The sequence below is a fragment of the Lygodium microphyllum genome, chromosome 6, assembly GCF_053477565.2.
Source record: "Lygodium microphyllum isolate KBCC chromosome 6, Lygodium_microphyllum_v1.1.10, whole genome shotgun sequence".
NCBI lineage: Eukaryota > Viridiplantae > Streptophyta > Polypodiopsida > Schizaeales > Lygodiaceae > Lygodium > Lygodium microphyllum.
The window spans coordinates 141,552,256-141,566,048 of NC_141140.1; the positions used below are offsets into that span (position 1 = coordinate 141,552,256).

Below are 13,793 nucleotides of genomic sequence, written 5' to 3' on the forward strand. Positions count from 1 at the left end.
TCAGAATCACCAAATATTGTTCTCACATTTGCGCTCTCCCTCTCTTGATACATGGCTCGAGCAATGTTATCTCTTCGAGATGCCCCCCCAAGATGGATTGCCTCTTGTGTTGGCTCTGCTGCTTGAGCTCTTTGTATTGCTTGTGTGGTACCTGTGTTAGTTAGCATAGCAACCTCCGCTAATCCATTCCTCAAACTATTTTGCTGGTCCATGTCTTGATGAGCCGCATTACTTTCTCTATCAAGTTCTGCTGTCGCTTCATGTATCCATGCATCATCAAAACCATCTCCATGCACAATGCATATATTATGTAGAACAATGCATGCTGCCACCATCTTTGGGACATTTTGTAAAAGCATGTCACATCTCTTTAACAATATACGAAATCGCGCTTTAAGGATGCCAAATGCCCTTTCAACTGGCATACGAGTACTTGATTGTATGTAATTCCAATAATAACGTTCCAGAGATAGCCCATCCTTACTACCCTTGAAAGGAGGAAGCATCCAAAAGCGTGCAGGATAAGCACAATCGCCTAGTAGACAGTATTGTCCCAGAGCTTTGTTTGTGCATCGTTTTCCTAGTTCTGAACGTTGAAAAACATTCCAATCGTGCATAGAACCTGCCCAGCCAACGTCATAGTCCCAAACAACACAATTGGCAGCCACGCTTATCTGTAGAATAATAGAGTGGAAGCCCTTCCTATTAAAATAATCTTCATGGTTCTCCCTTGGGGCAATTATGGGTATATGACTACCATCTACTGCACCAATAACATATGGTATGCCTCGAAGGGCTTGAAATGCACCAGCATATTTTTGCATTTGTTGTGGGGAAGGCCACTTTACATACATACTATGCAACCCAGAAGCACCCAGTGCATCGCAAAAGTCCAAAACAGCCAGTTGTGTAAACGAAGTTGAGACTCCGTATAAATCGGCTATTAGTCCCAAACTTGAGCCGCTTGCCAAGCGATGCAGAGCGACACAGACCCGCTTCTCCACAGGTACTGCCCTTCTATAGTTCGTATTCTTGCGTCGCATTTGTGGTGCTAATTTCGCGACGAGATATTCAAATGTACTCCTGCTAACTCGTAACCTGCTTTTAAACATTCGGTTTGTATAACTCCCCATAAGCCCCTGCTCCATAAAAGTTTGTGGTCTTTGATAAGCCCAACATGACCGTCGATCGTGCCTTCGCTGACCTATCCTGGCTCGACGTGCAACATAACCTCGAGCCATGCACTCCATCAAAGTATGCAATAGCATGCTATCATCGTCCCCATCATCCAAATCACTCAACAAAAGTTGAAACATTGCTATGACAGCGACTACAACACCGATGACACACATTATCAAAAGACTTTCGTCGTCCATTCACCTGTCAAAATATTAGATGAAACCTTATGAGACACTTGAAGAGAGATGTGAAGGCAGAATAAAAAACATGTTTTTTAAAAAGTTCGAAATTCATCTACAGTTGAATTCATCATTCCTTTTTAAGACTTTTGATTACATCTAATAGACCAGATACTGAGGAGGCAAGTGTGTCCATGATAACGAGCTTGCGCTCTTCAAATGTTTTTTTTTCCTCAAGGTTTGATTTTTGGTTGGCTAACATTGATCGGGCGGTGGTAGCCATGTCACTGAGAGACTCCTCTATCTTTCTACCCTTTTTATTGCGTGCTCCTTGGTTGGTTGTTTGATCATGCACGATCTTCGAAGGCTCATTGGAGCCAATGTCTTCTTGGGTGTGGTCACCTTGATCATTGGAGACTGATGTATTGTTGTCTTCTGACGAAGACAACCCACCAACAGAAGAGGCATGTGCATCGCTAACAACATTGGCACGATTCCACATATATTCATCCACAATATCATACCACTGACAAATGATTCTGCGATCATTGCCTGATATGGCATTGTGGGCCTTATCCTTTCTGTATGACTCATAAACGCGTCCCCAACGTTTTCTGCATGCCTCACCATCTTTGTCAAACTCTGGAAATAGCGATGCTAGCTGGGTGGCAACCTTGGACCATATATCCACTCCTTGCTTCGGTGGCTTTGAGAACTCCACGCTCATGGATCCTCGGATGTGAATGAGTTGTACTGTCCATGCATCCTTCCATTGCGCAAATGGTTTTTTTGTGGCTATTGTATGATCTTGTGTCTCAAGACCGTCGTTTTGATTCTTTCCTTTCCTCGCCCTCTTTGGTTTAGGAGGTTTAGGAGCATCAGACTCCGATGATGTTCGTCGTGGACGTTGTTTGGTGGCATTCTCGGAAGATGGAACCATTGGTTCTTGAGCCTGAACCAACTCAACCTCTTCACATGAGTCTTGGTTGGCATCACAAGAACTTATTGCTTGTGGTTCTTGTTGTCGTGGTGCTGAGAGACCATGTTGAGGACTATGTGCAACTGGACGAAGAAATACATTATTGTGTACTGTTGTGGGTCTCTCTATACCTAATTGTCTTGGTCGTTGGAAAGGTACGAATTGAGGAGGACGAGGATTGATCAAAGGAGGGCGGTTTGGAAACACATTTACAGGGATATTGCCAATGGCGGTGTGGCTTTGCATGTGGTTTGGAACACCCACACTTTGGCTCGAAAAGTACATGAAGTCATTATTGGATATTGCATCTTGGCTCATTTGAGACACGAACTGGTGATACTCTTCCATGGGAGTGCTCTCTTGAGAATCCATTCCAATCGTCCACCTTACGCATGAAAATTGATTCATCATTTACACTATGTGAATGGACAAACAAGTTTATTGTTCTTTACATAATGCACTCCATTTTTTTAATTTACATTTCAATAATTGATTGTGAGGTATAGACAAGTTTATTGTTCTTCACATAATGCACTCCATTTTTTTTAATTTACATTTCAATAATTGATTTCAATAAAGAAAATGAAATGTTATACATATACACTGACTCAAACAAAATGATGGGATGTATGTATAGACAAGAAGTTTTAGCCATTGTCAACCTGTAACAGATGCCAAACATATATAGCGGAACTAAGAAAGGATTTATTGCAATGATGAACATATATCAAACAATATGGTTAAAGAACAATAAAGAAAAGGAAATGTTATACACATACATTGATTCAAACAAAATGATGGGATGTATGTATAGACAAGAAGTTTTAGCCATTGTCAACCTGTAACAGATGCCAAACATATATAGCGGAACTAAGAAAGGATTTATTGCAATGATGAACATATATCAAACAATATGGTTAAAGAACAATAAAGAAAAGGAAATGTTATACACATACATTGATTCAAACAAAATGATGGGATGTATGTACAGACAAGATGTTTTAGCCATTGTCAACCTGTAATAGATGCCAAACATATATAGCGGAACTAAAAACGGATTCGTTGCAACGATGAACATATATCAAACAATATGGTTAAAGAACAATAAAGAAAAGGAAACGTTATACATATACATTGATTCAAACAAAATGATGGGATGTACAAATAGACAAGATGTTTTAGCCATTGTCAACCTGTAATAGATGCCAAACATATATAGCGGAACTAAGAAAGGATTCATCGCAACGTAATTAAGGCCAAGCAATTTAGCCCAAGTACCTAGTGAATCATGTTTCAATCCAATAACATACAACCACTACCTGTCCGTATAACCACAACCTTTGCACAATCACCATCAGATTTGCTGCTCGAGTAATTTAACTTAAAGTTTAATTACACCCATTACGTGCAATGGCATAGAATCCAAAAGAAATTAATGTTTCTTCCTCTTCGCACACATAGACCAATCAAGCAAAAGGCAAGAAGAGAGCACATTTTTCTTGTAGGGTGTGAGTACTACCATAGATAAGAGGAGCCACAACACAATCAAGTCATGTGCTCAAGTGAACATCTCTAAAGTGCTCAACTCAAGTCCACCAAAATAGTAGGATAGCTCTTGACTCGAGTGACGATCACTCGAGACTTCATATAGATACTCTTAACCCGAGAGCCACATGCACTTAAAGTATACCCTTTTATATATGGATAACTAGTGTGTACCCCATTCAAGCCCATACCCTTTTACACTTAAGATTGTAAATGGGGTTGTAACCTAGTGGTTCTCAAGGACAAGAGAGCCAATGGGGTTATAGCCTAGTGGTTTGAGTATGGGTTGAGTGCTGAAGGTATGTATTCATCAAATCTTAGGCCCGTTACACACCGGTCCGTGGCCGCCCACGAATACTAAATCCGGCCAATGAGAAGGCATGTATTCATCAAATATTAAGTTCTACTTCTCGAGTTGTACAAAACATTATGTGTGTAAAGATGTCCTCAGCCTTCAAGGTAGTTCATATTTTCTTAAAAGCCCTAAGTGCTATCTTATAGACAAAATGGATATGTCAAAGGCATTTTCAACATCCGACTTACACAATCTACAGATTCCTTGTGCCTTGTTTTATTTTTTATATATCATACCTTCCTTATAACTAATGCTCTTATCATAACTAATGATTACCAGGGCAATCAAAGAGAGAGAGAGAGAGAGAGCATACCTGTGAATGTTGTGAAGTACCGATCTGATAAAGACCTCTGCCTTCGAGCCAGAGATATGAGAAAACCCTCGGTTGAAGCTTGCGAATCACCTGCGAAGCCTACAAATTACATGCAAGAAATTGGCCATGATCAAACTCTGAACTGGTTAAATTACATGCAAGCAACTGGCCATGATTAAACCCTGAACTGGTTTCTGGAAGAGAGAGAGACCTGGCTGGATGCATCAGATTGAAATATGCCTTCCCACCTTCACGATGTGAACATTTTCATGCGAAGAGAGGGATGATGAATCTAGAAAAATACAGAGAGATGAACCTTCACGATGTATACATTTATGCATGTGGTGAAACGGGCAACACAGGGAAGCTCCTGTGTATCAACGGCTCCCTGTGTGTCAATGGCCACAGGGTGCACCTACCTGGAGCCCATGCCCATGGCAGAAAACAGAGAGCTCTCTGTCAGATGAGCATGGCGGCAGCAACGGAAACGGGCTGCTGCAACGGAAACCTGCAAACGGAAACCTGCAACAGGAACGGGCTCCTACAGCACAACGGGGATGGTTCCTGGAGCCCACTCTGTCCTGGAGCCCACCATGGGACCAACAGAGGAGCTTCGACCAATCGCGATGGACCAGAGAAGGCGAGGACGGAACAGGACGGGGGAGCTCCCCCGCCCTGCGGAACGCAGAAAGGGGACGGGGGGGAGCATTGAAGACGACGTGCCGGGCGCCATGTGTGTGTAAGAGGGGGGCGCCCTCTTTTAGAAATCCGGCCTTCTCATTGGCCGGATTTAGTATTCGTGGGCGGCCGCGAACCGGTGTGTAACGGGCCTCAGTCTGACTCGAGACGGAAGATGACATTCATGGCGATAAAGAATCGGGGGATGACGAGGAGCTGTTTCAAAGTTTTTTGAATGGTTATTACCCTCTTCCTTTGAAGTTATTATTCCTCATGAGGTATTCTCTTACCTCCTTAAGCCGCCCCCCCACCCCCCTTCTTCACACACCCACTAATACTCATGTTCTTTGTGTATATTGGTGTATGAGGCTAGTTACACATCAAATGACAATCGTCCATGTTGTAAGCTTTAACCAATCAAAATACTTATTTACGGGTTGGGCATTCGCAATCCTTTACACATTGGAGAGGACATGACCTGTTGTTTACCTCTTAAACATGTGAATTCCCGCCCACTTTTGGACAGGGAGTTTTCCTTGCCCACTTTGTAGAGTGGAGAACAAGGGTGCACTTTTTGCATTTGCAACCAATCAAAAAATTTATAATTTAATTATTTTTATTTTTTTACAAATTGTGTCCATTATATAACACCCATGTCCATGCTTAGTTCCAAAAAGTGCATGCCCACACTCTACGTGGGGGTCGGCTGTCCATCACTTGGTGTGTAACTAGCCTAAGTTCAAACCTTGGGTACGCCTGCGAAGCATTTTTCAAACTTCAAGCCTTTCTCCCAAAAAGAAAAAACATGAAGGATACGATATCGATACCAAGCATCAATTCGAATCCACTTAAAAGAATAAATTTCTGTCTTCTAGCTATTTGGGATATTTCACGACCCAAGTTTTGAAGATAAAGATATCCACAACAAGTGTATTGTGATGAAATCCTTGTCAATCTCATGAGAAAACAAAATGGAAGATTCTCCAAATGCTCATTATTTAGGAGCATGTAAACGAGTTTACTTCCACACGTTACAAGTTTTATTCTTTCATTGTCAAAATACAATTTTGTATTACACTTTTTCAAATGAAAAACTACTAGAATTTATTACATGTGAAACACATCGTCATGATGTGTCAAAGACTAATTTATTACATATGAAACACATCATCACGATGTGTCAAAGACCAATTTTAATGCTTCTACTGCTATTTTTCTATTTTTAAAATTGAATTAAAATATTTTACAGTATATCTTACTTTTGCCCACATCAAACATCAGCATGCTTCAAATGACAAAAGCTCAAAAATTCGTCAAATGCCTAAAATTTTACAAGATAGTTTACTAGTGCCCACAGTACACCTCAAAGTGCTTCAAGCTTCTGCTACTAGGTGGAGAAAGGAAAAATATCAACCTCTTTTTGGCTCCACTCTAAGTTGGGTTGTCTTGAAGCACAAAATATCTCCTATATAGATCTAGTCACCAAGGGCTACCCAACCTTTGAAGGATTTCTTTCCTCTAGGCTTGCCCCTTGGGATTTGCATGAAGCCCATGTATGAGAGTAACCTTGCTAAATTTGCATCATAAAAGGGGGAAATGGAAACCTCGCCACTCACAAAAGAAAAGGCACACATACATGCACACAAGTCACTAAACACAACATTAGTAGTTTCCCTTGCTTGTGTGGTATGTGACACATTATTTCAATCATTGAATATGCAAAACGTGAAAGTATACTAAATATTAAAATAGCCAACTTGACTAATTGTATAATAAATGTAAATTGTATTGGTTTTTAAATTGTTACTTTTGATTGCATGCAAGTATGTGTGAGCAAAGATTTTTAGCACAAATCATGGAGTTGGCACTTGTTTATTTGAATAGCACAAATTAATTTGAAGGTCTTTACTATGGTTCCTACATTTTGGGTATCCTTGATAAGAAGGAAAAAATGAATAATAATGAAATATTTAAATTTATATTTAGAGGTTAAAATTCTAGTGATGTAAGTGTTGTATAACATGAGAGAGAGACTGATTGATTAAATGAATCACACAAACACGCACACGCACACACATGTGCACACACACACAAAGAGAGAGAGAGAGAGAGAGCATGTTTTGCTTGTACATGCTAGGACGTGGTTTAACATAGTAAGGAGCTTGTGAAGTTACAATTATCACATGAATAATAAATAGAACATCACTTGCATAGCCATCTATTCGAATAGCAACAGCATAAGGTGAGGGAGAGACAACTCTTAAGTACCATTACCATTATGTATCGTAATCTCTCATCGTTTGCCTTTGAGGGCCCATACATGTCATTCATGCTCTCTTTAGCTACAAGGTTTGCTCCTATGATTAAGGAGTTCTATTCTTTTTGTATCAAAGGTTGAAGGGATTAATGAGTGCTCCTCTGAAATGGAGTTGGGCATGGCAAAGTAAGAGCCCGAACATGCATAGGTAGAATTAGATGCATGTGCAATACATGTCACTAGTTGGAGTACCATGTTTTCTAGAGTTCAGTCAAAAGAGGCCCATCCAACCATTGGCAAAGTAGACTATATCAACTTGCTAAGTCCTAATCATCAAGGAGCCATCTTAATAGTTCTTCTACCAAGTGACATACTAGGAGGTTATTGAAGTTGATGCAAATATTGAGCCAATGCCATTGCGTTCTTCTCTAATGAGATCTTATTATTTTTGCATTCTTTTTCAAACTAACTTCTTGTTGTGAGATGTTAAGATGCCACATAAGTGTTCCTTTACCTTATGCATTCTTATCTAATGGATGAATCTCTTTGCCATGGTGATGCAATCTAAGAATGTCACTTGATTGTTTTCTTTTTTGTGGATAGCGTGAATTATATTATATTTTGTTTGAAAAAGTGAAAAAGGGCCAATTGGCACCAATCTATTCACAAATAAAAGAAGTGAAAGAGGGACTATCGACAAATTTACCATCCCTAATCAAAAAGGAATGTTAATGGGATAGAAGAGCCAATTAATAGATCGGCCCCTAGAAGTAGGCTAGGGCACACCCCCCCATTAAAGATTGCTTCTTCACCAGTCCTCTAGCACCTTTTTGACTTGCGAACCAATAGCAATAGAGCTTGCTTTGTTGTCATTGGTCTATTTTGTAATCTTCTTCTCCCTTGGGGCGTGACCTTCTTGTGGTACAATGGAGAGTGACAATATTGATGAACAATTGTAGGCATTGATTAGATATAAAAAATCGCGTGAAAAAAGAAAAGAAGGATTTCTATGTGCATTGTTGAGATGTGATCATTTGATATGTTGATGTAGTGGGAAAGTGTGAGAACTTATGGCGATTGTCTACTGGCATAGCTACCATATTGTAAAGCTATGCCAAGTCTTCAAGATTACCATCTCTACTTAGAAGCTAGCACAGGAGAGATGTAGTTGAAGCTATAGGCAATTGAGACATTGTGAGTTACAACAACATTATGGGTTGGGGCTGCTAACCAAACCTATAGCTAGGTATGCGCTGCATCCCTCATTGCCACATGGGAAAATGTCAAAATTTCCTTGTGTAAAAACTCGCAGGAAAACTCCAAGATATGGGTGACTCATGCTTCTCTAGTTTTAAAGGCCCACTTGAGTGTAACTAACTAGCCAGTAGAAGAGGCCTCCCTTCCCTTGTACACTTGGCTTGCCCAGATCACAGCTGAGCTGAAAAAGGTTTTCTTATGTAGATAAGGAGCTGCATGCTTCACTCATTCCTTGTCTCTTCCCCTTCCTTTCTATCATCACTCCCTTGTTTGTGGCTGGGCCTATAGCTGTGTCTCATTTATGGCAGCAGCTATGGCTATGGCATCCTAATAATCCCCCAGAGAGGGAGAGAAAACCCGAGACTCTCTGCTCCTTCCATTCTGATCAAATTTCATTTGTGCACCATTGATATTTGAGTCCCAATTTTGGGGCATCATCAAAGCTGTGACCATGGCCTGTGTTGCTTCTCTGCAAGCTTCCTCCTCAGGCTCAGAGCAAGCGCACAGGTTTGTGGCTGGAAGAGGGCAGGGGGGGTCTTTGTTTTCTCTCAGAAAGCACTCCGTGGATTGTGTGAGAGCATGCCTTGGGCCCAATGTGGAGAGGAAGAGGCCAATTGCGCACCAATCTGCATTCTATGGCAAGGCGTTAATTGCTCACACCGGACTGGTTGCTCTGTCGAAACCATGCCGACCGCGGCAGCTCTCTCCGGTGTGCATGGCAGCAGCGGATGCTGGAGGAAGTTCTGAAGCTCCTGCAAAGTGAGTCCTTAATATGTTCTTCATTCTTTTCTTGGTTGGCTCAAAGTGTTGCTCTACTGCAGTTTTTGTTTTGGCTCTTTTCTTGACAACCAATCTACCATCAGTCAAAGTAATGGTCTGCTAAAGGTCTTGCTTTGGCTCCTTCCTTGATCGTTTGAGGTAGCAGGTTATCGCTCAAATCATGGTCCGTTCCAATGCTTTTGTTGTGCTTGTATGTAGTATGACTTTCGAGTCTAGTGATTCGATCAATCACCAGAAGACTGTAAGACAGAGAATTGATCAACATGAGTATACATGATGATTATCAAAAGTAGAACATTCAATATGAGTATGAATGACGATTATCAAAGTAGAACATGTCCTTGAAGCCATGGCTATTTGGCCGTGTTTTTGCATGGCATTGTCAGCCTGGGCCCCTCTTTACTTGTTCCAGGATGGCAGTTATGGTTAGCTATCCATGCTTTCAGCTGGGCCCAGGCTCGGTATTTCTAGCAGGAGGGCAACTCCTTGTTTGATATGATTAAATACTTATCATGAACTGTCATCAGCAACATGCCACAGGTCTCTGAGTTGGCTGTGAACATTTGACCTAGTTCAATTCAGTGAAGTCCCACTTATCACAATCTTCCTTTGAAGGTTCTGATTATTATCTTGGATAATTTCTGCTTTCTGATCTTTTGTTGGCTTTTGCAGTGCCATTCCCAGCTCTTCAGAAGGATTTTTGACAAAGTACCCCGCCCTCGTGACTGGATTCTTCTTTTTCATGTGGTAAGTGTGTGCAAGCTGAGCACCAGCAGGACCAATTATACATTATCATGTACAGATGTTTTACTGTTGTTTTATTCCATTATGTGCCCCTAGGTACTTTTTGAATGTCATCTTCAACATCTTGAACAAGAAGATCTACAACTATTTCCCTTACCCCTAGTAAGTATGATACTTCTATTCATGACTAGACCTGCCATTCATTCTTATAAGAGTATATGTGACGTTGTGCAAGCAATACCATCATTAAATCTTTTGGCATTTTTTGTCTAATAAATCCTTCCGGGCCATGTGCAGTTTTGTCTCTGTCATCCACTTGCTTGTGGGGGTCCTTTACTGTTGTGTCTGCTGGACAATTGGGCTGCCAAAACGTGCTGTATGTATCAGGACGCAGGTCTGCATTGCCCTACTGCACTGATCTGAAGAGCTCAGATAACTGAACCCGGCTTTACTTATGTGTGCAGCCAATCAACAAGGAGCTTCTTAATATCCTCACTCCAGTTGCCTTCTGCCATGCATTGGGCCATGTGATGACCAATGTTTCATTTGCAGCTGTGGCTGTGTCTTTCACTCACACTGTCAAAGGCATGTCCATCCCATCATTCTGTGAATACTTTTGAGTACTGAAATTCTTGGATTTATGTTAGTCCCCTGGTCATTTTATTGGAATGCCTTTTACCATGTTGAGAATGCAGTCTTACATTGTATTTGCAACTGAATGACTCCACAATTGGTCTCTATCTTTAACAGCACTGGAGCCCTTCTTCAATGCTGCTGCTTCACAGTTTATCCTTGGACAGCAGATTCCTCTAACGCTGTGGCTCTCTCTTGCTCCTGTTGTCATCGGTATGCCATGCTTTTTGAGATCTTAATATTCTGCACATGCTCTTTGATGCAGGTGCAACATTGCATATATTGCTAGATATGTACAGTTGATGAAACAGCTGACATGTTACACTTTCGACAGGTGTTTCAATGGCATCCTTGACTGAGCTGTCCTTCAATTGGTTGGGATTCTTGAGCGCAATGACATCAAACATTGCCTTTACATATCGCAGTATATATTCAAAGAAGGCCATGGTATGATGCAGGAGTTGGTCACTGTTCCAGAGTGCTCTCTCTCAGCCTTTAAAGTATCTTTCTAACCAAGAAATTGATGTTTTTGAGATTCTTTTTGGCTGCAGACTGGGATGGACAGCACAAATGTCTATGCTTACATCTCCATCATTGCATTGGTGTTTTGTATCCCACCAGCTCTTGTGGTAAGAAGGCTCCTCTTCTTAAAACAAGCTACTTGGTTTCAGCAAAGGTAGCTGGTATTTTTCCAATGCACATTTTCACTTACCCCGAGGGACTCGTTTAAAATCAGATTTGCTTCCACTATCTTGACTACAAAAGCCATATTGTTTGCAAATCTAAGCTTTAATCATCCACTATCTCAAGTACAAAAGCCATAGCATTTGCCACTCTCAAGCTTATTGAAGCTTCTTTATCTGTATGAAGGTTTATGTCTTCCATTTAAGCTGATTCATTGCCTGATTAGGGGAAGGGAGTATGACCATACACAGCATACCTATAAATAAACTCTCTTCTAACCCCCAAACTACATGAGACTCTTGGTGAGTGCTGGCCATTTTAAAAATGCATCAGCCTTGTTGCGATGGATCATGCCTGTCCTCAAAAGCTATGTGACCCAAACATGTAATCTGTATTCCAAACAATGCACATCTAGCTTTTTAGCATAGAGGATGTGTTTGCATAACGATTGAAGCTATATTTTCAGAAGACACACCATCTGCACTTCCATAGACTCAGTATCTATGGTATACAATCTAGTGACACGAAACTTGGCTCCCACAGAAATTTTCCAGTACACTTTCGCAACTACATGTAAGTGTGTAAATAGTTATCCTAGGCACACCTTCTGCCTTGATTGTAACTTGATGGTATCCTTGGCATAAGTCTATGCCCATAAAATAAGCACTGCCTTTGAGTTGATCTGCAATTCATCAATGCAAGGCAGAAGAATCTGGTCACCTTAATTAGTCCTCTATAGTCTAGAGATAGATGAGTTTCTAACATATCGGTGGTGGCCTGCTGTTTGATGTGACCAACAGCTAGAAGGTCCAATACTCCTGCAATCCGGGTTTGCTGATGCAATTGCCAAGGTTGGGATGACAAGATTCTTATCTGACCTATTTTGGGTTGGCATGTTCTATCATCTATATAATCAGGTGATGCACCTCTTTGCATGTTGTTTCTGAACTTTTCTTTTGAAGCTCCAACTTAGGCATTTTCTCGTGGTGCCATAAACATACTGACACCAGGTTAACTGCAGTTGGCCACTAACACATTAGAAAGAGTTGCACCTCTAACACATGCTGTTGGGAATGTTCTCAAGCGAGTCTTCGTGATCGGGTTCTCCATTGTTGTTTTTGGTATGGGCTGGTGTTCTTCCCTCTCTGATGCTGCAAGGCAAGCTTTGTATCCTGCTCTTGTATTGATGTGTTTTGTTGTACTGTATTCTTGTGCTTTTACGGCCAGGCAACAAAATCTCGACCCAAACAGGGATCGGCACTGTCATTGCCATTTTTGGTGTAGCAGTGTACTCATTCATCAAAGCACAAATGGAAGAGGCCAAGAAGGTTGAGTTTGTGTTACAGATACTTCCTAGATCATGTCCATGTATATGATATGAGTGCTGGAGATGATTCCTGACTTTGCTAGTGACAACATTTTTGCAGAATCCTCCACTTGACGAAGCGAAAACCGCAGGCTAGAGCTTATGTAAGTTGCCCACTCTAGAAGCTGGCCCTTGTCTATCATGTACCATACTATGTATTGCTATGGTCAAGCTTGCTGATCTCTGAATTCATTGATTCACTCGGCAAATATTGTTCATTCTTTCTGTACTAAAGGAATGTCACAATCTCTTGTTCCAATTAGCATCCTCTAATTTGCAAAAGCTCAAGCTGAAAGATTTTGGGACCACTACTGAAAGATTTTGCAAAAGCTCAAGCTCAAGCTGAAAGATTTTGGGACCATTACTTACCGTTTGCCTCAGCAGTTTTCTTTACAGTGAATTACAGAAGAGAGAGACACATTGCTCTGAGGAGGCAATACCATTGATTAAGTATTTGATTGCTTTTCAATTCCATCAAGTTTCCCGGGTAGAGATGTGCCTCTTGAGTTATGTCTCTGCATGTAAGAGTAGTTAATTAATTAACTGCTAATAAGGCAATTGTAGGCTTAGTTATTCTGCACACCAGTATTTCTTGGCTGATTGCTGTCTGTAGATACTACGTTACCAAAAGATATGATAAGATGGCTAATATGTATCATGTCCAGAGTCCTAGTGAACATGTATAATGGAGCTTAAAGGATAGAGAACACAGCTAAGGTCTTCCATTAGCTTTGATCATTCTCCCTGTACATCGCATCAGGGTACCCATGCCAAGAAAGGTGTAGAAGTTCAAGTACTACGCATGGAAAGGGGTTGATGTGTCTAGGTTTCTTTCCATGATATT

At 41.0% G+C, this 13,793-nt stretch overlaps 1 protein-coding gene across 1 annotated transcript; it reads left to right on the forward strand.

The window, feature by feature from the left end:
• Positions 1–8,920: 8,920 nt before the first annotated feature.
• On the forward strand, positions 8,921–13,149 carry LOC148035215 (triose phosphate/phosphate translocator, chloroplastic-like). Its single transcript, XM_087680174.1, has 12 exons — positions 8,921–9,501; positions 10,195–10,269; positions 10,363–10,428; positions 10,564–10,642; positions 10,731–10,851; positions 11,017–11,112; positions 11,234–11,346; positions 11,451–11,528; positions 12,384–12,500; positions 12,605–12,704; positions 12,811–12,911; positions 13,011–13,149. Exons 1-12 carry the CDS (start codon positions 9,194–9,196, stop codon positions 13,044–13,046), a joined length of 1,290 nt encoding a protein of 429 aa, XP_087536300.1. The 5' UTR covers positions 8,921–9,193; the 3' UTR covers positions 13,047–13,149.
• The last annotated feature ends 644 nt before the right edge of the window (positions 13,150–13,793 follow it).

Bases quoted from the DNA above. Each gene is read 5' to 3' on its own strand.
- LOC148035215 (XM_087680174.1), top strand. From the start codon at position 9,194: ATGGCCTGTGTTGCTTCTCTGCAAGCTTCCTCCTCAGGCTCAGAGCAA. The intron at 10,852-11,016 runs GCATGTCCATCC...TATCTTTAACAG, and splicing joins TTTCACTCACACTGTCAAAG to CACTGGAGCCCTTCTTCAAT. The intron at 12,912-13,010 runs GTTGAGTTTGTG...ACATTTTTGCAG, and splicing joins AAATGGAAGAGGCCAAGAAG to AATCCTCCACTTGACGAAGC.